At 32.1% G+C, this 27,006-nt stretch overlaps 2 protein-coding genes across 3 annotated transcripts in view; one reads left to right on the forward strand and one right to left on the reverse strand.

Moving 5' to 3' along the window:
- Window positions 1-27,006, reverse strand: part of Flo2 (flotillin-2) — a 220,093-nt gene that overhangs the window by 143,203 nt on the left and 49,884 nt on the right. The gene's annotated exons all lie outside the window — the stretch shown is intronic.
- LOC149899189 (glucose dehydrogenase [FAD, quinone]-like) lies at window positions 3,277-25,672 on the forward strand. The gene is made up of 5 exons (XM_090114543.1): window positions 3,277-3,363; window positions 4,848-5,055; window positions 6,989-7,099; window positions 22,988-23,132; window positions 23,604-25,672. Exons 1-5 carry the CDS (start codon window positions 3,335-3,337, stop codon window positions 24,968-24,970), a joined length of 1,860 nt encoding a protein of 619 aa, XP_089970669.1. The 5' UTR covers window positions 3,277-3,334; the 3' UTR covers window positions 24,971-25,672.

A 27,006-nucleotide genomic window follows, 5' to 3' on the forward strand; every position in this document is an offset into this window, starting at 1 on the left:
TTTCAATATTTCCTATTATTTATGTTCTTCACCGGTACACAAAAAATAATAAATTGTATATGAATTGATATTTATTTTTATAATTGAGATTTCAGTAATGAAAAATCTTACACATTATAATGTATTATAAAGTATACTAACAACGCAACACAAAAACAAACTGTAAAAAATCTTTGCCTGTGACTAAATATTTAACAAACTGTGAATGCGAAATTTATATATATTTTACCGAAGGCGCAAGAATTTCAATACTTTCGATACTACGAAACTTTTTTTTATGCTGCGATAGGGGAGCGCTTGGCCACGATCTCGCCTGATGGTAAGCTGAGATGTGGCCTAAGATGGAGCGTGCTTCCCTAGATTGTACCTGTTCACTCTCCTCTTGAAGACCCCCATATGGTACTCATCGGGGAACACCACGGGAACACAGATTCAGGAAGAATGTTCAAGTCCCTAGCGATTCGAATAAAGAATGTCGATCCTAAGGTCGATATCTACGAATATCAATCCGTATATAATTATATTAGGTAGGTATTCAAAATTGAATATTATATCTTATATATAAAAATGAATCGCAAAATGTGTTGGTAAGCGCATAACTCGAGAACGGCTGAACCGATTTCGATAATTCTTTTTTTATTATATTCCTTGAAGTACGAGGATGGTTCTTATGTATGGAAAACGTAAACATGTACCACGGGCGAAGCCGGGGCGGACCGCTAGTATTCATATAATAATAAGAAAAGTTGCTCTAACATTGTTGATAACTTCCAAAAAAAAGTTTTAAATCCAAGCATCCTATCTATATTTACCCACTTCGTTATATAAACACAAATACCTACACGAAATTCAGTACAAAAGTTACTACATGCTATATCTACTGGTCAAAATACTTAGGATATATTTAGGTTTAAAGACTTTATTACTCATAAGAACAATTTGTTCACTTAAAATGAGTTACATGCTATCTTAAATTAAATTAACTTAGTTCTCTAGTTTTAGTTATCATGCAATAATTATACAAAATAAGCATAAATTCTACTGTACTATTCTAAATTACAGTAAATGTGATTTTTAAGTAATTTTTTAAATACATTTAGACTTTTACAATTTTTTAACTTGTTTGGCAATTTATTAAACATTTGTGCTCCTTCAAAGAGTATGGTTTTTTTCCCGTAGTTAGTTCGAGTCGAGATAGGTTGAAAATTATTTTGGCTTCTCAGGTTATACTTTGTTGATTTTTTATGTAGCTGTAAGTTTGATTTTGTTGCGTTTGTTGTTATTTTTTTTATAAGGATGCATGTGGAATATGCGTAGATTTGTGAGAGTTTAAGTAGTTTTGTTGATGAATAGAGTGTTTTTGTGGGAGTTAGGTACGGGTAATTAAAAAGCGTTTTTATAATTTTGTTCTGAGATCTTTGTAGTGTATCTAAATTTGTTTTGGAAGCTGATCCCCATATCTCGATTAAGTAGTCTAGATGTGTCTTAACTAAGGAGTTATAAATCATTAAACGTTCTTTTTTCGGAATACAATGTGTTACTCGATGGAGTGATTTTAGTAATGATGTAAGTTTATTTTTGATATGATTTATATGTACTGTCCATGTGAGTTTATCGTCTAGCCAGAGTCCAAGGTATTTTTCACAGTTCGAATGCTGTATGATTTCGTTATCTATGGTAATAATTGGGGTAGAATTTGGAAGAGGTTTATTTTTTGCTGCAAATATCATGAATGAAGTTTTTTTAATATTTATTGTGAGTAAATTGAATTTAAGCCATGTAGAAAGTAAGTCTAAATCTTTTTGAGCTAATGATATAATGTTATGTAAGGATTTATCAAAGTAAAAGAGACACGTGTCGTCTGCATATAATGACAAGTATCCTGTAAGTCCAATTTTATCGATGTCATTTATGTAAATCAAAAAGAGCAAAGGACTTAAAATTGACCCTTGAGGACAGCCATATGATAAGTTTTGAACTGAGCACGTGTACTTAATATAAAGCCACATTGAAACGTACATTGAAATGGTAATAAGTTCTTAAGAAGTTATACTAAAACAGATCGTATCGAAATCACATAGTAAGTAAATTAAAATCGTATTGTGAAGAAATCAAAGTACCTACCTAGTAAGCAAATTGCATAGCTGCTAATTGAATCAATTTATAAAAATCTCGTTGTTCTGCCTTACTCTTATCACTTAAAATTTAGATTATAAGAGACGTATGATAAATAGATGTTGGCAAATTCTCAGATCTATCCAATAAGCATAGAAATTTACATGAGAGTCCAGCCGTTTCGGAGGAGTATGGTACCTACATTGTGACACGAGAAGTTTATATATAGAAAGACTAATTAGGTACTAAACTTCTGTAATAACAAAGAACCTATATTGCAAATATTGACGTGCAAATTCTTTAGTTTTTTTTTCTTAAAAAACATTAATTATAGATTATCTCATAATTATATCGTCTGTTATTTTTTTCCTATTTAATGTGCTCTGACAATATTATTTTTACAGTAAAATATGTAATCCAGTAAAATATGATTATGTTTGCAGCATATGGTATATTAATAGCCTGTTAACTATTATAATAAAGTCAAGAATGTGGCATACCTACATCCTTAATCCTTTAAAATATTTTTTATTAAACGTTTCTGAACTCTGAAATATTAATAGATATTTCCTCACAAAAAGCAGAGTTATTTTAAACCTCACGGTATCTGTATTAAGTAGACTTCAATAGGCGTTGTCAGATCTAGTCTAAAACATTTAAAATTTTGCTTTATTAAAGATGCTCAGCCCACAAGAGATATTCAACAAAACAGTTTTGATGAAAATTATTTGCATAAACAATGTTCTGGTGCGAGTCGGATTCATTTCCGTAAAAAGCAGCTGCAAAAATAAAAATTCGTCACCCATCCAACTTGTGACCGTGCTAACCGTTGCTTAGAATCTCCATTGTTTTATTATTTTTTACACACATACCTACACCAAATTAATGAACTATAAGTACCTACAATAGATTCAACAACACATCCTTTATCTAACAATATTATCAACAAGTTCGTGACCACAGATGTGATAAGAATCAAACGATCGTGTAACAACATAATCTTCTAGTAAAAACATTTTTTACAAAAATACTTGTTTTACATAATTTTGGGAAAAAAATGAAACAGTGGCGATTATTTCAATCTATCCTTTTTTATGATCTTCATACATTTTAATGATACAAATTAATAGCAAGGAGTTCAGTCCACGGTTATTATTTAGTGAGTGAACATTGTGTTTAATTAGTTTTAATTTTATTAAAATATTAATTACACATTGAAATGCAGTACAACCACTTCCTAACGCTAAGGTATATAATTTAATGAATAATAATATTTTTTCTGGATAAAATAGGAATGCTATTAAACTTATGGTGACAGCATATCGATCCTATCGTTTTTATACATTTTTTATGACTACGGGCCGATTTTTCAATGCTTGGATAAAACTTATTCGTCGAATAATGTATAAAACTACCATTTTAAAAACGTATTCTAATTGCCCGTATTTACAGTTTACGTGACATTTTAATATTATCGCGTAATACTTTATTGGACGGATAAGTTTTATCCAAGCATTGAAAAATCGGCCTTTATTTATTTCTTCTTAACTTAATTCTAATAACTTATTTCTTCTTAATTTTATACGAGGAATAGTTTCATATTCTGATGAGTATGAATATTTTCAATAAGTGTTTAATTTCTTTTTTAATACCAAAGCGCGGGCCCATTTAATCCCGCACCACGATTAGACTTTTCAATCTTTTATTTTTTTAAATATCTTTTAGAATTCATGGTGATATTTATTCCGGAAAATTTTATGTAAAATGAGTTTAAAATATGAATTATAAAAAAGAGTGACAAAAATATAAAAGAACACACAAACGCGCACGCACGTAAACGAACCCAGATGGAATTTTCTCGAAGCAAGCTTCATGCTTGGTATGGTATCTTAACATTGAAAACAATAGGCGTGATTAAAGTGGTATAAAGCAAAATTTATATTGCCTTTATATATTTGATAACATGTGTATTATTATGTAATAGATATTTTCTCTATTAAGTCTGCGTATATTGTAGCACAAATAATAATTAATTAGTGTCTCACATATATGTAGTAGGTACACGCATGCATTGATACACGCATTGATAATTCGCTTTAGCCTTTAGTAAAGTAACTTATACGTAGATTCATTAATCCCGTACCATTACATTAAAAAAATATGAGTAAGTTACAAAAAATCCCATCTATCATAAAAAATGGTAAAATTGTTCATTTTTGCCTAGGTTTATCTTTATTGACCAGACTTATAATTGCCATGTATGTATCCATATTTTTAGAATGATGGAGTAACAAAGCAACCCTTTACAGATTATCGTATTTCAAGAGTTAAGTCTTCTTTATAAATCGTTGTACCTACCTGTAATTTAACACGAAAGAATAATTATTTCCCGACAACGGATCAGACAGTCAAAATACAAAGGTTATTCACATGCATCTTCCTTGTGTTTGTGTATATATCGGTGTTTTTATTCTTAGCAAAAAAACAATAATCAACATAACAATGCATCTTTGCAAATATTATGCAATTTAATTAGACACATAAAATCATTAAAAAGAAATACTAAAAAACACGCTTCAATAAGATACCTTATGAAATCATTGTATTGTCACCGATCCTTGATAAGTGTACAAAATTGGACTTACGTGAATCGGTAACACATAAACACAAGCTTACAATTTTACAAACATACATACAGGTGCAACTAATAAAATCTAATAAAACTTTTGCAGTGTCCTTTGCCTCCTGCTATTATCTACAGGAACGGGAGGCGATATACTGAGCGCTTTCACCGGTTTAATCCACGATGTATCAGATTCTTTGTCCAGCGAACCACCCGATACCAAGGTTCTGAACGCAGAGTATGACTTCATCATCATTGGCGCAGGCTCCGCCGGTTGCGTGCTGGCCAATCGGTTGACAGAAGTCAAAAAGTTTAAGGTTTGATATTATTTATTTTACTTGTAAAGTGTTCTCGTGTTTGATTCTACACAAAAGTTAGATACACATAGATACACATACATATTTAGAAAAGCAAGGGCTTTTTATCTTCTTGGTTATCTTTTCTTAGAAATAAGCAAATTAATAGTATACCTAGAGAGTACCTAGAATAGCCTATTTTAGGTACCGTGGCATAATGTCATTCACATGAGAAGATCTATTCACAATCAAATCTCTACTAATATCAGTGTTTCGTCATTTTAACTGTAAAATGTCTCCATTTATAATTAAGAGTGCAAAATAAATTTGTGATGGATAATAAATCATTGTTTTTGCTTTAATCAAAATAAAGAAGTACGGGTAATACATATTAATCAAAGAATGAACGTGTAAGCAAAATCTAGACCAGACCAAAATATAAGGCGCTTTGTTGTAACTATAGCAACTATTGAACTAAACCCTTAACCAGGATCTAGAGCCACCCATTACTTGTCTTTAAAGGTCACCCATATCCATGTTTATTGTAGTTTATTTTCATTTACTGTGTGACAATGAACTTCACATTACATTTATACCGTCCTTCAGTAGTCCAATGTCCCTATTTTACAACCTCAGAAAACCCCTTGTTTTCGTATTGGCCTCGGATATAAATAACTATTGAAGACAAGGTTGTTATATTTATCATATGTTTTTGAACTCTATTGCAACATATATTTTAAGAATATGAAACACTAGGCCTTCACAGACTATGTTATTTTTTGGTTAGAATGTAAAGCAAAGCATTATTAGACACTAGCTTCCGCCTCCGACTTTGTACGTGCATCCCCGTTTTTCCCCATTCCCGCAAGAATTTCGGGAAATCCTTTCTTAGCGGATGCCTACGTCCGAATATCTTCCTGCATGCCAAATTTCAGCCCGATACGTCCAGTGGTTTGGGCTGTGCGTTGATAGATCACTATATCAGTCACCTTTGAGTTTTATATATATAGATTAATGACTTTTCTTCTATTTAGTCTATATCTATTTAAGTCCATCATTTTGTGACTTCTTAATAAAACTAATAAATGCCATAATACTTTATTGTAATGTAACAAGTTATTTTTTTAATCACGCAAAATATATATACCAGTAAAAATCCGCCAAGCACGTAGTCTGAGAATTTTTTTTATTGTTCAATTAAAATACATATCTGTTCTATTGTTAGCCTTAACAAAAAATATTAATTAATTACATTACATAAGAATATCGTTAACTTTGAAATCAAGTGTGTATATTATAGTAAGATTAGAATCAGAGACAAAAACGCCGTTTGAAAACCGAGTCGTTTTACATTTACGATTTTTCCGTGATTCACGAACTGTACATGTTTTGATATATATTTATTATTATAGTGTATGAAATATAGTTTATCACATTTTCTAAAACAATATAAATTCTACTTCTTGGCGCTGAAATTGATATACGGAGAACGATACGATCAATATCTAAATAATTTTAATCAGTACATAATATGTAATACATATATATAAAACATAGTAATTCGTCGCATCTGTCTGTCTCATTGTGGTAAACTCAAAAACTACTGCACCGATTTTCAATTTGTTTTAACCAATGAATAGCATTGCCCTCGAGGAAGCCTTTAGCATAGAATATTAAGTCAAAAAGTGCTTTTCCACCAATAATGTGCGAGGATGTGTAGCGAGGAATGTGTTTGTAATTAATCAATCATATCGCTTCATTTAGTTTGAAGTTTGAAGCGTTTAGCGTTGGAATCGTTACATTGGTTATTTATAAACACATTTCTCGCTACACATCCTCGCACATTATTGGTGGAAAAGCAGCCTTAGACGTGTATTTTTTTTTCAGTACGAAGAATGAAGAATCTACAAAAGCATTACATTTTGTAGCAATCTATAAACGAATAATTTTTCAGGTATTGCTGATCGAGGCTGGTGGACCAGAGCTCTCCTTCATGGACATCCCTTTACTTGCTACCTTGATACAGTTCACTGAAGCGAACTGGAACTATAGTACTGAGCCACAGGTAATTGATTTATTAAAGTTAAATAACATGTACATATTTGAAAAACTATGTCTTCATAGGAGGCCCGTGTCCTGCAGGGACAAGGGTAAGAACTAAGAAGTATTGGAAAAACTATGTCTTCATAAGAGGCGGCCCGTGTCTTTGCAGTTTGCAGTTAACATGCTGCAGGGAACATGATGATTATGATGATTTGAAAAACAACTGGGATGAGTTATAAAGATTTCTTAATAAAATTTTGGGAAAACTAAACTTAAAATAATTCGGGTATGTTTGATAAAATTTAGATATAGATTACATTATTAAGTATGTAGTTAAAATACATTTAAAGTGAAACTTCTTTAGGCGCGTTGAGAGTAAAATTTCAAGTTCACGTCATAGAGTACCTAAGGCGACGATTTTGGTATATTTGAATCTTTCCAGTGAAGTTTCACTTCTGACACGTGTGCTCGTTTTTTAATTCAAACTGATATGGTGTGTATGGAAGTACATACATACAGATCCTCTTTGAAATATTTCACTTTTTGACGTGACAACGTCTTATAATTCGATAGGGCCGGCTGCACGCACGAAAAAACATGACTCATGCGGCGTTACCTCGCTCTGAGGCGTTCCATGTAAGGCTTCAAGTGCAAGCGAGAGCGCGGAATGAGCGACAAAGAAGCACAATCGGACGTTGTCACGTTCAACTATCGTCAGTAAACCGACTGTACAGACAACCAATTTTTTTTTTTTGCTAAAGATATTTCCAAAAAAATTATACCCTACAATAAATGACTGACACTAACGAAGTCAGGATCAATGGATCTCGACATAAAGTGGGTTTAAAAAAATATTTTTGTCATATAGAAAAATAACTTGTTCCAATAAATTAAGTTATTATTAATGAATAGAGATTATATTCATATTTCTCAACGAGTCTAAAGCGAAAACTGGATTTTTGCATAAAAATAGTATCAACTATCAAGTAATATTGTAGGTCTATTTATATCGATTGTAAGCGTAAATTTATTTTAACGAAATTAAAAATAGCTGTTTATTTTCGTATTTAAACTCATTCATAATATGCAACATTTTAAAACGCTTTTATTTATTTATTTATGTTCTTTTTTGTATTATTTTGGGGCTTAATTCAGTGTTCATAAAATACTGAGTCAAATATAAATAATTGGGAAGAAGTGTTATAAGTGCAATTTTATTTACTAAGCATCATTTTATTTAAACCAATATGTTTACACCTTACGTGGTTATTTAGATGATACAGCAAATTGGATTTTTTTTATATCATAGCCCAACAATGGTGCTTTGAAAAAATAAAACAACTTAAACACACAAAAAAATCCAAATTTTCAATCTACTAAATACATGTAGGTAGGTACCTACGTCTTTTTATAATATACATAATATATTTTAATTTTATTACGTCAAAGAAGGTTAAACGCGCTTCAAAATCGACGAAGCATGTAATAGGCCAGTGGAAATTAACATTAAATTCGCAAAGCACGATGTAGATTTGAATTTTTGGTATGTTGTTTGGATCAGTTAGGGTGATGTAAATCCCAATTTGCAACTTCGAAAAAGTTGTGCTCGCTGCGCACCACGTGATAAACTGCGAAAATTTTGGACTTTTTTCACTTTTTGCTCTAAAAGTCATAAACTATGCGTTTCCGACAAGTATGATTCAGTACATAAATTAAGGTTATTAAATTTGCAACAATTTAAGCCTAACCGCAGCTCTCTAAACCTTATAACGACTAAACTGTGGCCATTCGAAGATGGTTCATTTTTCCCGAAATATTGAAATTTTTAGTTTTGCTCCCGTTTGAAGCAAAATATTGGCAAAAACCGCTCGTTCTATGAGAAGTTCGTATAATAAAGTTGTAGTGCATTTAATTTTCTTTCATAAGAGCATAGAACAAAGTCTGTGAGACAAATATTTCACACACAATATCTGAAAAACAAAAAGAAGGTAGAAATAGATTTTTAAAGAATTGAAACTGAGAGCATATAAAATCATAAAAAGAATAATACTTTTTCATTTGCAGGATAGGTAATTAACAAAATTACAAAATTTGGGAAAGTAGGAAAAAAGATTATACGCAAATAATAAACTGCGAAAATTTTGGACTTTTTTCACTTTTTGCTCTAAAAGTCATAAACTATGCGTTTCCGACAAGTATCATTCAGTACATAAATTAAGGTTATTAAATTTGCAACAATTTAAGCCTAATTAAAGCTCTCTAAATCTTATAGCGACTAAACTGTGGCCATTCGAAGATGGTTCATTTTTCCCGAAATATTGAAATTTTTAGTTTTGCTCCCGTTTGAAGCAAAATATTGGCAAAAACCGCTCGTTCTATGAGAAGGTCGTATTATAAAGTTGTAGTGCATTTGATTTTCTTTCATTAGAGCATAGAACAAAGTCTGTGAGACAAATAGTTCACTCACAATATCTGAAAAACAAAAAGAAGGTAGAAATAGATTTTTAAAGAATTGAAACTGAGGGCATATAAAATCATAAAAAGGATAATACTTTTTCATTTGCAGGATAGGTAATTAACAAAATTACAAAGCTAATTAAATTTGCAACAATTTAGCCAAACCGCAGCTCTCTAAACCTTATAACAACTAAGCTGTGGCCTTTCAAAGATAGTCAGTTTTTCCCGAAAATTTCAAATTTTTAGTTTCGCTCCCGTTTGAACCAAAATATTGGCAAAAACCGCACGTTCTATGAGAAAGTCGTATAATAAAGTTGTAGTGCATTTAATTTTCTTTCATTAGAGCATAGAAAAAAGTCTGTGAGACAAATAGTTCACTCACAATATCTGAAAAACAAAAAGAAGGTAGAAATAGATTTTTAAAGAATTGAAACTGAGGGCATATAAAATCATAAAAAGGATAATACTTTTTCATTTGCAGGATAGGTAATTAACAAAATTAAATTTTCTACAACTTTATTTTATGACCTTCTCATAGAACGAGCGGTTTTGCCAATATTTTGGTTCAAACGGGAGCGAAACTAAAAATTTGAAAATTTCGGGAAAAACTGACTATCTTTGAAAGGCCACAGCTTAGTTGTTATAAGGTTTAGAGAGCTGCGGTTAGGCTTAAATTGTTGCAAATTTAATTATCTTTGTAATTTTGTTAATTACCTATCCTGAAAATGAATAAGGATTATCCTTTTTATGATTTTATATGCCCTCAGTTTCAATTCTTTAAAAATCTATTTCTACCTTCTTTTTGTTTTTCAGATATTGTGAGTGAACTATTTGTCTCACATACTTTGTTCTATGCTCTAATGAAAGAAAATTAAATGCACTACAACTTTATTATACGACTTTCTCATAGAACGAGCGGTTTTTGCCAATATTTTGCTTCAAACGGGAGCAAAACTAAAAATTTCAATATTTCCGGAAAAATGAACCATCTTCGAATGGCCACAGTTTAGTCGTTATAAGGTTTAGAGAGCTGCGGTTAGGCTTAAATTGTTGCAAATTTAATAACCTTAATTTATGTACTGAATCATACTTGTCGGAAACGCATAGTTTATGACTTTTAGAGCAAAAAGTGAAAAAAGTCCAAAATTTTTGCAGTTTATCACGTGGTGCGCAGCGAGCACAACTTTTTCGAAGTTGCAAATTGGGATTTACATCACCCTAACTGATCCAAACAACATACCAAAAATTCAAATCTACATCGTGCTTTGCGAATTTAGGGTTTTTTAGTGTCGATTTCTACTGGCCTATAAAAAGTAAAAACAGAAGTAAAATATTAATGTTGATATTTCAGTTCAAACTATTCACGTACATTATCTCGTTTTAATCTTAATCTATAATATCTAGTTTTTTATAGCTTCCGTATACATAAAAATTAAAAACTATTAAAATCGATCCAGCTCTTTTTATAAATAACTTTGTAATCATTACTACATAATATAAAACAATGTCGCTTTCTCTGTCCCTATATCCCTTTGTATGCTTAAATCTTTAAAACTACGCAACGGATTTTGATGCGGTTTTTTTAATAGATAAAGTGAGTCAAAAGGAAGGTTTTAGTATATAATTTATTAGGTTTTAGACGAAGCGGGCGAAGCCGCGGGCGGTAAGCTAGTTAAGTATAAAACATAAATACAACAGACGATGATACCCGTTTATCATTAGCAATATAAATTACAATTATATTTAAAAATTAATTATATAATTCTCCTTTGGTTTCACATTAACACTGAACTGAAAAAAATGACAGAATTGATAAAATTTTTACAGCTAATGTTACGTTTTTAATAAAGAATTAAAAAAAAATAATAACTTTACAAATAAACCAGCAAACCGGGCGAACTCCGTTTCGCCACCAGGGACACCTTTTCTTTGCTATAAACCTCACGGAGCCCGAGACCTTTCCAACGAATGCAAAACCGTGGAAATCACTTCGCGCGTTCTGGAGTTATAGCGTCAGGAAGGAAAACCCGACTTATTTTTATAGAGTAGATCAAATTGTATGTAGATTACATTTTAAGTGTATTCTTAATAATCTCTTATAAAATATTTTTCCCTCAATGATAATTAAATTTTAATTATAAATACGCACATTAATGCTACTATTAATGTTCAAAAATTTCAAAATTAATGCTTTTCCGTGTGTTTAAACCGTTTATTACACGTGTATGTATGTACCTCTCATTTTTAAGGAAATAATCTATGTATTCTTAGATCGTAATTAAGTTTTAATAAAGACTGCAACTACCTATAACGTTACAATTTATGAATATTTCATGTTTCAACGGATATTTTCAAAAAAGACGATTATTTTCAATCTCCATGCTACTTTGAAATAAATTAAAAAATATAGAGAGACTTTCTCAAAAACAAAATATTTCAATAACTTTAATCGAATCATAAAGATGGACGCAATCATTTTGACTAAACGGTTTTTCTTCAATAATAAGTTTTTTTTTCTTTCATTAAGGTACCTTGACGATTACCTTTTTAAAATTTAATTAATTCAATATATAAAATATATAGTCATTCATACATTTTACAAAAACAGTTCCGGTATTAGACCGCAAAGCTATCAAATTTATGGGACAGATTGCTCATTTTTTAAATAATATATATTGATTTGAAACCCAAACTTCTTACCATGAGTTGTTTAAATAAGGCGAGATACGCGGAACACTTGACCACAAAACTTTAATATTTATTGCTTCAAGATAATTTTCATTGGGTTTCATGCTTTAATTTTTATATAAACAAATACGGAACTAAATATTGTTGTATCATCATCATTATAGAAAATATATAGATATATAGAACTACAAAATATATAGATCATCATTATAAATTATATAAAAGGTATGGTTAGACATTTGAGAATAAACCATCATGAAATATTATTTTCTTAATCAATCTAATCATGGCTTCACTGGCATCATATTATCGATTTCATCGATCGATCATCGATTAGGGCCCTTCTGGCCTCCTCCACTCAAGCGACAGCCCAAGCCGAGGTTCGAGATCCCCGTCAAGGGGGGACGCCCTTTTGCATGTCGCTACCAGGGTGAACCTTCAGTTCACCCCCGCGTCCGCGTTAAAATGTAGAAGCCCTTCTGGCTAACATTGAGAAACACCACACAACAAAAAAAAATGGCATCGTACCCCGATTAAAATTAAAAATAGTCTAAATTTCATCCATATCCTTTCAGCCGTTTTCACGTTAAAGAACAAACTTAACAAACTTCAATCCGTCCATTCTTGCCAAAATTTACGGTCGCATTTAAACGTAAATGTAAATAAATGAAAATCGCTTGTTTCACACTACATAGCTACTCACAACAACCTCTATCACAAAAAGTACAGAGCGATCTTATAACAGGTATTAGTAAAAGGATTAACGGTATAGCTTTTTGTCCTAATCAATAACAAAGGTGAAAATTATACATGGGTCTACGTGATGTCCGTCATGTCCAGCATGTTTCGATGGACGAGGTTCATCGCGGGTGAAACCGAAAAAGGTTATAGTGTACGTGTCTTTTTGCATATAACACTCATTAATATGCAAGATCTTGATTTGATTTGATACATACCTAGTAGGTGTAACATACGGCCTTAGGTTAGATAATAATATGAAACTTGCCTTCCTTAAACAGAAGTTGGCTGTATACAATATAGATAAACTCATTACCCTTTAGATCTTTACATTATACATACCTTTATTTTGGATCTACAAAAAAGGCAGAGCTAAGAGGTAGAAATTAAACATAATTTTAATAAACGAGGTGCAATTAAGAACAAGACAAGTTAAAACAGTTATCGTAGATACACTTAAATACCACTAAGTAAGTACATACTAAGAAATAAAACCTCGAACGGCTAATAAAAATAAAAACATCCTACTGATTGCCAGTAGGTGACTATACGTGATTGACCCGGACATTGACAGACAAAACGAATGAAAAACTTAATCATTTCACAAGAACTATAAAATAGCCAAAAATAAGATAAAAACAGGCAGTGTCTACAGACCTTAACGAAGACAAAACAACACTTTAAGGCGATTAACACACGGTGCCGCGTCCCGCGGTCACCGCGGTTGGCGGTGAAGCGGTTCTCAAGTTGCATTGGCTTCTATTAAAGCCGTTGATACCAAACACACATACACCGCCCGACCGCGCGGTCGAACGGTCCGTTCCTCGTAGGGATTCACTGCCAACCGCCGCGGTTGGCGGTGAAGCGGTTCTCAAGTTGCATTGGCTTCTATTAAATCCGTTGATAGGTACATACGTTCACACATACACCGCCCGACCGCGCGGTCGAACGGTCCGTACCTCGTAGGGCTTCATTGCCGACCGCCGCGGTACGCAGTACCGTGACATAAAATGGATCACACACACATACATATTCAAGTAGTTACCGCACCCTCATAAAAGGCAAAAGGTGTATCTTTTAAAGTATAACTGTTTTAGCTTTAATTAAAGTTAATTCTTATTATCTAATGTGTAATAAACAACAATTAATTATAAATCCTATTGTATTCATTTTCCCAACTTTTTAATTAATACAATGCCATTTTGGTTAAAAATAAGCAATTCTAGGATTACTTTTAGATGCTCATTTCTGTATGGAAAACAATAATTTTCATTAAAAAAAGTTTGTAAAAATTACCTACGATATTTTACTTGTGTCACGAGTCACGACAAGAAAAATAGAGTATTTTTAATCGCATTATTCTTTAAATTACATTTTCCGTACATATTTATTGTTGATCGTTAATTTTTTTTGATGATGAAGATTCAAATTGTTATCATAAACCTACATAAGTTAAAAATAGAAAAAATAATGATTATGAGATAGAAATACACATATTATCTACTAATCTATCACATTACAGAAACCTTATGTTCATCTAGTGCTGTGTACCTACCAACGGGTATTTATAAAACTCAATTCGTTACCAAAATCCATCTTAGGACTTCAATATTTTCTGATACAAAATTATTTACAACATATCTTGATTTCAGTCATTTACATATATATGTATCCATAAAAATTGCACATTAAAAAATCAAATAAGGTATATTATTCATTACCACTGTGCTACTTTTATAACAATATACGTAATTTTTTGAATAAATTAACGCGTTTTCTCATAATCAGATGGACCTTCTATCTAACTGTATGTCATTGACCTTCACACTGTAAAAATTTGGAAATATTATAAAACTGTACCATTTTACTTCAAATAGCAAATACTTCCTCGTGCGTATAAAAACAATATTTTTTTAAACAATTAAAAGCAAGAAATTTAAAGAAGGCGCTTTTATTTATAAAAATTTTGTCTCTCCCATCAACTCTATGGGGAGTTGCGTCGCTACGTGCGCGCACTTTCTTACTAGCCCATAGAGTTGATGGGAGAGACAAAATTGTTGCGGAGACAAAAATTGCTCTTGCGCGCTAGCTCTAAGCATATTTCCTAATTTTGATCCTATTTAAAATGCTGATTGACATATAAGATAAACAAATCATCCAACAAAACTTAAAAATGAACTTACTTATAAGTAATATTTACTCAACACAAACCATAAATAATATGCAATTTTTATTTATTAAATAAACATTAGAATTATCACCTATTGTGCCGGTATTTATATTCGTGTCTGCGATTTAAATTAGCACGTAAGCGCTATATCAAAACTTTCTTGCTTTATCAATTAGCATCATATTACAACAGATAATATAATTCAGAATACAATAGTACCTACATATTACTATATTTGAATGGTTGTATAATTATTCTCTTCCAATATTACCGAATGATAGAAAATAAACCTATAAGGGCCGATTTTTCAAGCTTTGATAAATCCACAGGATAAAACTTATCCGTCCAATAAAGTATTACACGATAATATTAAAATAACACGTAAACTGACAAATACGGCCAATTAGAATACATTTTTAAAATGGTAGTTTTATGCATCATTCGACGAATAAGTTTTATCCAATCATTGAAAAATCGGCCCCAAAAGGATAAACAATTTTATTCTATGGAAAGCAGAAATTGAGTAAAACAAGCGGTAAAAATATTTATTTTAATTGATGCGTGGAAATGATGATAATGGTTATTTATGCTACAGAACTGAAGATCGAAGTCACATTCTTTCACTCAACTCAGGGTCACTACCACTTAAAACCTTTGGGAATATCGACTAAAATAAAACTAGACAAGCGGTATTAAGTATTTATTATTCACTTGATCGATAAATCTGTCTTTTTTCCAAATTCTAAATTAATTAGAATTGATATGTGTTCATATTGAATTGAATTGACTATATGTCTTATAACTTAGGAGTCTTGTCAATTCCATTTTCTAAATGTGATTCTCTAACATCTTTTAAACAATATTTGCTACGTCGAAACGCAAGGAGCGCGTAAATTTCATTTTCTAACAATATATTCATTTTAGAGAACATGCATAAAGCTTTGATATTAATACAGCTATGTATTTTCAAATATATAGGTATTTAATATGAAAATACGAACCTATAAAGTATTGTTTCAATAGGTAGTTATTTCCAAAAATGAGTCACGATCGCGTCAAATCATACCTACTAAACTTTAGAAAGGAAAGACACATGTATTAATACCTATATTATCAAATACTATAACCATGATGGTGCATTAGGATTCAGGACGTGCCACCGTTCAAGGCAACCTTAGGGTCAGTATCTCGATTCTTATTAAAATTCTGCTCGAGTACCTTATTATATCGAGGAAAAGTCAAACAAATACAGTCGTAATAACAATCATTCTATTAGCTAAGAGGATTTAAATTTAAATAAAATGAAGTAATCTTTAACAGTTAATTAGGGTTCCGTAGCCAAAATGGCAAAAACGGAACCCTTATAGTTTCGTCATGTCCGTCTGTCCGTCTGTCCGTCTGTCCGTCTGTCACAGCCGATTTACTCGGAAACTATAAGTACTACAGTGATGAAATTTGATGGGAATATGTGTTGTATGAACCGCTACAAAAATATGACACTAAATAGTAAAAAAAAGAATTGGGGGTGGGGCCCCCCATACATGTAACTGAGGGATGAAATTTTTTTTTTCGATGTACATACCCGTGTGGGGTATCAATGGAAAGGTCTTTTAAAATGATATAAAGTTTTCTAAAAAACATTTTTCTTAAAGTGAACGGTTTTTGAGATATCAGCTCTCAAAGTCGTAAAAAGTATGTCCCCCCCCCTCTATTTTTATAACTACGGGGTATAAAATTCTAAAAAAAATAGAGGTGATGCATGCTAATTAACTCTTTCAACGATTTTTGGTTTGATCAAAGTATCTCTTATAGTTTTTGAGATAGGTTGATTTAACTGTAATTTATTATATTTGCTGCTACGGAACCCTTTGTGCGCGAGCCCGACTCGCACTTGGCCGGTTTTTTTTATAATAAACTAGCTGCGTAACCCGGCTTCGCCTGTAAAGATGTGCCAATTCACTCGATGGACTTTGCTGAAGATCAAAAGACGATGCTATAATTGAACACAAAGAAAATATTTATTTCATATGTATCCATAATCGATATTATGCAGTAGGTAAATGATTTGTTCGTCATACAAATTTATTCAAACATGTACCTATACCTATCATAAGTTTCATAGTTAGCTATTTCAAAATATTATATCAGTAAAAACTTTACCATTCAATATTATTATTGTAGACTAGATATAAATGTAAAAATACAAGCTTATACCAAGTCAAGGAGATAGATTAGTTCCAACATACAGTACACGAAAGATGCCATCACGGCTACCACAACGCCGTGACCCGATCCTCGATATAAATCACTAAGATTTACCTCATGATACACTAAACGATTTTATAATATAAGCGAAATAGCATTTTATTGTATTCCTTAAATTTGCAGCTAACCCAAACATGATAGGTAATATATTTCTAACTAGCTGTAGGTACTCTGGACATGCCAACGAGGTCCCTAAAAAAGTTCAATACATGTGTGTCCATGTGTTTGTAACAAACATATTGCACTTGTATTCGTATAACACAAATATTAATCACGAGGCTGACGATTTATAAAACCGACATAATCCATACTAATATTATAAATGCGAAAGTAACTCTGTCTGTCTGTCTGTTACTCAATCACGCCTAAACTACTGAACCAATTTGCATGAAATTTGGTATGGAGATATTTTGATACCCGAGAAAGTACATAGGCTACCTTTTATTGCGAAATATGTACCACGGGCGAAGCCGGGGCGGACCTCTAGTATTATGTATTTCCTTTTACGCATTTTGAGCTATCGATGATAACGGTAAAGTATCATCTACGCACGTTTTTTGAGAATCTATAAAATTGTCTCTTAAAGAAACAAATAGTTCAAGAAAGTATGAATTCAAAAGTTTTCAAGAGATAAAGGATACATAATTTACGTATCTGCTAAAGTGTACAGTAGAGATTAAAAAAAGCGCATAATTTCATGGTGGTACTGAACCCAGTTTTTTGTTTTTTTTTTCTGGGTTTTACCGGGGCACGCAACTTTAAGAAAAAAGTAATAAAGAAGAATATACAATAATTCAAAACACATCCTCTCACGTACATTTTATATCCAATTTTGATAAGATATACAACAACATTATATTAATTTTAAAAGTTTATACAACAACAAAATGAAAACACTTGAATTTGAAAAAGCTCTCATCTGCGAATAATTATTATTAAGACTAATAATAAGTATTTTTTGTTTACGTCATACTGTTAAAGAACTAAATAATGAATTTCAGCCATCAATCATCCATACAAATCAATCTAATGAAAGGAAACGCAGAAAAAAGCGGTTTAATTTGAGTATTTGACGTAGGTACCTTATTTTGTGTGGGTTTTTTCTGTGCACCGTACTTCTAAAGAGATATACCTAGTGTTTTGGTTTATCCATAGTAACGGTGCTTAGGTACTTTTTAGATACAAAAACAGGCCAAGTGCGAGTCGGACTCGCGCACCGAGGGTTCCGTACAAACCTGTTTTTATGTGTCGTAACTTTAATTTCTTATTTTATATTTATGTTGATTCAAGGAGAGGTCAATTGTGATTTATGATTTAAGTATTAAAAATAGTAAGTACTTACTAGATCTCAAAACCAATTTTCGGTGTAAAATTATACGGTACATTAAATATTGTTTGAGTTTTTATCATTCTCTTATTTTAGAAGATACATGGGGACGCATTTTAGCATTTTGGAAATGTCTCTCGCGCAAACCATTCTATAGGTATCAGTATTCAGTATTCACTCTGCAGTTTTTTGCCATTTAGGTACGGAACCCTAATGGCATTACGATGTTGATCTCTCATTAGTATTAATTTCAAGGTCTGAAAAAATGTTACCACCGAATTTTGGTTTTGTCCGTCGTAATTCTTTTTAAGTATTTTTTACTCCGAATTAAGTCTTGCTGAATTAAATAGATATACATCCGCAAACATCACATAGTCGATAGGAGTATAGCCGTTGCTAAGTTTTTAAATCGATACTATAATTATAAAACTGAAGAGTTTGATTGTTTGAACGCGCTTATCTCAGGAACTACTGGTCCGATTTGAAAAATTATTTCGGTGTTAGATAGCCCATTTATCGAGGAAGACTATAAGTCATCACGCTAAGACCAACAGGAGCGGAGCCACGCGGGTAAAACCGCGGGGCGCAGCTAGTTATTTATACGAATAACAGGTGAAATAATCCAAAGCTCGTTTTTTCAATCTTTATAAAAGGCTTGTTGTGTTATATTTACAATACTTATTTGCATTTCTTTCTGACACCAAGGGAAAGTTCGCTGACTCTTCATACTGGTTTCAAAGCCAATGTTGAACTTTTTGATGTTTAATTTATTTATTTATTTGAATTAAAAGCAATGTTTACCACCCATATCTTTGTGCGTATTAAAATGTATATTTTATTATAAAACCAAATACTTTACCTTACCAATAGAAACTTACTTACTCATCGTAATCAACAGCTTAAAAAAACATACTTTAGTCTAGTACTGCCGATAATAGGGAATATGTACTTCTAGTTTTCTATAATACACAATTTTAGTAGTTAGTAGTAGTATAGACGTTTAAATATTCTTCATTATTACTGCATGTAGTTATATGTTTTAGAAATTGGCTAAAGCTGGATTGATATTTATTACTAACACAAGTTATTTTCTTCGTATTTTCACACACAATACTATATATTATATACGATATATTTTTTTATTATAAAAAACGTAAAATAATACGTTTATTATAAAAACACGGGCATTATTATATTTCAATAAAGCTTTACCGAAGCATCTACGAATATTGGTTTGGATGGCGTAATGCTAATTCTATATATTTCAAATAGGTATATAAATGAATTTTTAAAATTCTGAACACAACGGATAAATTTTTTTGCTTCAAAAAATTTTTATGTGAGTATTATTCAATAAATAGATTCATTATACAATAACTTCTCTAACCTTGATCTATGCTAATAGCGAATTTACATGCAATTATTTATAACTTACTAGCTTTCCGCCCGCAGCTTCGCCCGCACAGTTCCCATTCCCGTGGGATTTCCGGGATAAAACCTATCCTATGTCCTTTCTCGGGTATCAAAATATCTGCACACCACTTATAAACTTTGTAATTCGTTTCTATAACACATATTAAATAAATATTTTTTTAATTTTCTTCGCAATGCGTACAAATAATTACGTATTTACTAAAGAGTGACGTCACGCCTACGCCATGACACCTGCGAGCTGTTTTGGCACAGTTAATAAATATTTTTTGAAAAATGGCTTTTATCTTCGTTATATTTAAGTATATTACCGAAATATAGGATTTCAAAATCTTTCGTCATGCCTATTGCAATTGTAATAGCAATTAAAATAGCTCGCTGACAAAACCACAAGAAAAATTCGGAGCTGTGGCTTACCTGTGAATTGGTAACAGACAAGCATACGTTTATATTTTAAATATTAGTAAGTATTCATCAACATAATGTAATAAACACATGTACCTAATATAAACATAACTTCGATAAGATATAACATGCCTACGTAATCCATTGTTAGACTTCGTTTAAGTGGAAAGCTTAGATAAACTTCTAAAGCTCTGTTTATTTTTAAAATTAATCATACTATGAATAATGGAAATTCACAATTGTGACGTCAGAGTGACACAAAACGTCACATTAGCATATTCGTGACGTCAATGCGTACCAATTCGTATGCGATTTCTAGTAAGTTCGATTTATGGGGATATCTAACCGTAGAAAAAAACTATTTTAAGCGTTCGAGATCGTAAATAGAAGTTATTTAGATCAAAGCTTGAATATATTGAATTTTAGTAGATATTTTAAAATAACGAACTTTTGTATAACCTATAATAAATGCAGAAACACTCTGTGTGTCTGTCTCTACTTCACGCCTAAGCCATAGAACCGATTTTATATGATTGGTACATAATAAACTAGTGGTCGCCCCGGCTTCGCCCGTGGTACATGTTTAGTATCCTATGTCCTTCTCCTGGCTCTGAACTACCTCCCTGCCAATTTTCAGCTAAATCGGTTCAGCCGTTCTTAAGTTATAAGTGGAGTAACTAACACGACTTTCTTTTATGTATATCTATACATATAGTTTAAGACCTGAGATGGGACACATAATAGTTTTTATCCCGGAAATCCGGGAACTATGAGGTCCAGAATCGTGAGCGAATCAAATAAAAAAAATTGTTTTATACTATTGTTATTTTTTATTAATTAGAGCGAATATAAAGCCTATTCATATTATGTTTGTGTAGGATGATCACGCAAATTTCAAGAGCAAACACAAATACAATTCTACGTAATGCCAAAATCATTCAGTTACAATACTTCGAAATAGTGAAGTTAAGGTTTTCTTATTGAGTAATATTAAATAAACACATAGGAAAAAAAAATATTGATTCATGTCAAATATATGTATTTCGCAAATCATTGCAGTTCATGTTTGAATTTGATATTATATTATTCATAGATGATATGACAAACACAAGATTTTGTGCCTACTGGTGCCTACCTACATCATCACTACATAGTATAAAACAAAGTCGCTTTCTCTGTCCCTATGTCCCTATGTATGCTTAAACTACGCAACGGATTTTGATGCGGATTTTTAATAGATAGAGTGATTCAAGAGGAAGGTTTAAGTATATAATTTATTATGTTTTAGACAAAGCGGGCGAAGCCGCGGGCGGAATGCTAGTTAACTATAAAAACCAAGTTAATATTTATCAATTTCATAGACATTATCAAACTTATAAAAAATTTTAAAACATGCATTCACTACAATGAAATGCTCAAATTCTGTTACTTAAATCAGTTATTATTTATGCTCTATTCCTTTCTTCCGTATTTTATTTTAAAAAATCGACATATAAAAAGGAGTGTGGGTGCCGAGCACACGTGTCAGATGTGAAACTTTTTTGGCAATATTCAAACATACCAAAATCGTCGCCTTACTCCATGACGTGACCGTGAAATTTTACTCGCAAGTCTCAACGCGCCTAAAGAAGTTGCACTTCAATAAAATTCAATCGATGATATTATAAGAGCGACAAGGAAATGAACAATTGAAACAAACGATGAGCCAAGAGGGCAGTCCCTTTTCCGCTACAATATGGCAATATGCAAGAATAAGGAAGGTATTAACCGGCTAGTGATATTTTATACGGCGACCACTTAAAGGTGAGCGGAAGTTGAATGACAAAGAAAGCATTCCAACTGAATAAAGTTCGAATTGGTTCAATATTTTTTATGCAGCAAATATGCTAGGGTCAATATCACTTCATTCGAACTGTCCGTCCATATGTATGCTTATATATCTCTTAAATTACGCAACGGATATTGATGAAATTATTTTACTAGATAGAATGCTTCTTGAGGAAGGTTTTAGTATATAATTTGTTAAGTTCTTTATATAGCGGGCGAAGCCACGTGCAGTTATAGTGGACGGATGACATCCCTATTAATAATCGATTGATAAACAAAACAAATTAAATATTCTACGAATACGTGTAGACCTTAATACAATTTAAGATTTTCCGGTAATCTCAATAGACTAATAAAACCTTGCAAATCTGTTAACCTTGCTAGTAAGAGTCACCAAACGTCGACGCATAGTATTTCCCACTATAGCCAAACAGTACGTTAATTGCGAACTTCCGAAATCCACGGGTTTTGTCATTATAAATGTTACGTTACTCATCAGCAAATACGTGACAGGCTAAAGCCGATCAATGTGACATCCGCGTATGGACCACATAGCATTATGCAAAGTTTATTATCATTAATATTGACCTCACCAATTACAGGCGGCCGGCTGCAAGGGCATGGAGGGCGGACGCTGCCACTGGCCTAGAGGAAAAGTCGTCGGAGGATCATCCGTCCTACACTCCATGATATATACTAGAGGGAATAGAAAAGACTATGATGGCTGGGCAGCCGCTGGCAATCCAGGTATACAAAATATATATGTACAATTACGAAATATGATTCATATTATTATAAGTAAGATCTATTTAAGATACTAATAAAAGATTACATTTATATTGAAACAACTATAAAACTAGTACTAATAATATCTTTTACTAGCTGCTCCGCGCGGTTTCACCCCCGTGGCTCCACCCCTGTTGGTCGTAGCGCGATGATGTATAGCCTATAACCTTCCTCGATAAATGGGCTATCTATCACCGAAATAATTTTTTAAATCGGAAAAGTAGTTCCCGAGATTAGCGCGTTCAAACAAACAAACAAACAAACCCTTCAGCTTTATAATAATAGTAATTATAGATTAAGAGGAAAATTAAAAATAGATAACTGTTTAAAATCAGAATAAAATATTCATTTTACCACAAAAAAATCATTTGCCTTTTCCATTTCACTAAAAAAGAAACCTGTTATAAATTTTCTGCTTTTATTTTATTCCAGGATGGGACTACAAAAGCGTGTTGAAATATTTTAAGAAATTGGAAAATATGCAAATTCCTGAGATCGCTAAAGATAAAAAATATCATTCATCTAATGGGGCAATGACAATTCAATACCCTAGGTATAGAACTCGCCTTGCGGATGCATTTGTACAAGCAGGAACAGAAACAGGTGGAAAAATTGTCGACTATAATGGAAAAACACAAATCGGGTATTCCATGATTCAGTTCACTTTAAAAAATGGTTCAAGATTCAGTGCAAGCAGAGGCTATTTGCACCCAATCAAAAAACGCAAGAACTTTCATTTGGTGAAATTTGCAATGGTGACGAAAATCCTTATAGACAAATGGACCAAAAAGGTTTTAGGTGTCGAATTTGAGAGGGCTGGAGAAAAACATAGAATCAACGCAAGAAGAGAAGTCATCTTGTCGGCTGGAGCAATAAATTCTCCGCAACTTTTGATGATAAGTGGCATTGGTCCAAAAGAACATCTGACGGAAAAAAATATTACTACAATACAGGATTTACCTGTAGGATATAATCTTCAAGATCATTGGGCGTCTGGCGGGGTAACATTTGTGATCAACACAACCGATTCTATTCGTAGCGAGAGGGCTTTAAGCCCGGAAAGTGTTATAGAATACTACACAACACATTCTGGTCTTTTATCTGCACCAACTGGAACTGAAGCTCTCGCATTTATCGACACTAAGGACCCAGACAATAAGGACGATGGACATCCTGATTTAGAGCTGTTATTTACTGCTGGCTCTACTGTATCATCTCATTATTATCAAAAGGCTTTTAATGTAGACAGCAAAGTAAATGATATTGTTTATGGCCCTATAGCTGATAGAGACACATGGATGGTATTTCCGATGATTCTACTTCCAAAATCCAGAGGACGAATCATGTTACAAGATAAAGACCCTTATGTTAAACCGTTGATTTACGCCAACTATTTTTCGGATGGGGGACACGACGCAAATGTAGTTTTAAAAGGTATACGAAAAATAATTCAACTATCACGTACTAAAGCGATGCAACGTTTTAATAGCACGTTACATGATATACCTTTACCGCCTTGCGCTCGTTATAAATTCGATTCGGATGCGTATTGGAAATGTGCAATGAAAACGTTGACATATACCATATATCATCACTGTGGTACAAATAAAATGGGTCCAGCGACGGATCCGAGTTCTGTAGTGGACTCTCGTTTAAGAGTTCATGGTATAGATAAGCTTAGAGTTGTGGACGCTAGCATCATGCCAAAAATACCGGCCGCGCATACAAATGCACCAACGTTAATGATAGCTGAGAAAGCGGCCGATATGATCAAAGAGGACTGGGGAATACCAGTATAGTTGATACAATGTCATGAAGAAAATGATTTATAATTTATATAATTATATACATAAGTCAATAGTTATATGTTACCTATTGGTCAACTTACAGATTTTTACACCGAAATATTTAAGAAATATTGAATATGAGATATCTCAACTTTCCAATGTTTTAGATAAACTTAATTTATTGAAATAAATTATTTGATATTCATAAAATATACATATTTCTTTCTCCTTATACGTATTATCCATTCTGAGGTAATCACAGTGTATCCTATAATAAAATGTGTACAAATGCATGTTTTTTAAACTCTTGAATCCATCAAATTTAAAGTAACCAAACTAAACAAAGAAATATTAACTTTTGTAAACAAGAGCTCACCTCTTGATCTGTTGTTCATAATAAAATATACAATAATAATGACGCAGGAGACCATATTAAATTGTGCATACTCACAAAGGTTAGAAAGACAATAGACAACCTCTAGAAACAAAATGCGTTTAAGAATAAAAAAAGTAAATCTTATTATAATTATGTTGATTACTGCAATTTTTTAACATTTCCTGTCTAGTTCGAAGAATATCTTGATTAGGCGTAACGTTAAACTACCTACATTTTTAATGATGGTGACATACATTACATTCTACATTTTTTAATTTTATAATTTTGTTATCTCAAAATCTTACTTTGATGGAGAAGACAACAACGTCAACAACCCGTACACGTGTAAGTTAAGAACAATAAGAATAAAGAATAACAATTAAATAAATGTATTAATTTGTCAATAATCCACAATACATCCTTATATGAATATTTTTCCCAGAATTTCTTCGGGAAATTGGTCGCGTGGATGAAAACCATGAGTAATCTATGGCTACAATAGGATAATATAGGTACACGCATGGGAAAATTACGATATCCGACTAATCATTGTAATCAATGATAGGGAAGCCTAATACATAGTTTTTTTAATCAATTTAATAATAAAATTTCAACATCTGTTTCGTATTCTCGCGTCATAATTGGCGACGTCTTCCATGATTGAAACAATGTTTAAGGAAAGAAATAATCATAAACTATATGCTCTATAAACAATGTAAATAAGGAAAAATATAATAGGAGTATCAGGAGTAAATAATTACTACTTGTAAAAATGTAGTTTTACTCATCATTCTGAACATTCATCCTTCCTTCATGACTTCACAAAAATACACATTTAATGTATAAATATTAATAAATACTTTCATGTTATTTTCATGAATAAAATAATTTGAAAATTGAAATTAAATACGTATTTTTAAAAAAAGAAAAAATTTTGTGTGAATTAAATTTAGCATTTGAACAATTTATTACACGCATATGCCCGTCAGATTAATGTTTATGATCGAAGAAATGCATTTCAGAGTGCAAACGTGTTTTGAATTCGGATCATATTTGAACTAGTGAATAAAAATATTTTACCTGTACACGAAAGTATCATTCAAAAGTCACTAATATAGTGATTGGAATAAATTAACCAATAATACCTTATTACAGGTACCTTCTAGGGAAGCGCGTACCATTTTAGACCACATCGCAGCTTAACATCAGGCGAGATTGTGGTCAAGCGCTACATTAGTTATCTTACACCAACGATATTACATTATGCACAAGTATTTACGATAAATACTTTAGACTGCAATAAAAAAATGTCTAGGAGTACGTTATGATAATCTACTTAAATTAATATGACGAGGAAGTGCATTAACGTCTTATTTAGAACGCATAGTGTAATTTAGATAAAATATTAGATCCAATCATGAATGGCTATAAAAAGTGAAGTCCCGTGTCCCCTTAGTGGGGTAAGGGGCAGATGCATTATTCATATATCTGTTTCACTGATCGATTTTCTTTAGGGACAAGTAGGTGATCAGCCTTCTGTGTCCTGCCAGATCGAGATATTTTTTTTTTTCTTCGTCTCCACCGGGAATCGAACCCAGGACCCCTCAGTTCTACGCTCACGCGTCAACCACTGTACTAAGGAGGCAGTCATGAATGGCTATACTATACCCAC

The sequence above is a fragment of the Colias eurytheme genome, chromosome 21 (assembly GCF_061535395.1).
Source record: "Colias eurytheme isolate Ceu_HAF_F1 chromosome 21, ilColEury1 Martin Lab GWU primary, whole genome shotgun sequence".
Classification (NCBI taxonomy): Eukaryota; Metazoa; Arthropoda; class Insecta; order Lepidoptera; family Pieridae; genus Colias; species Colias eurytheme.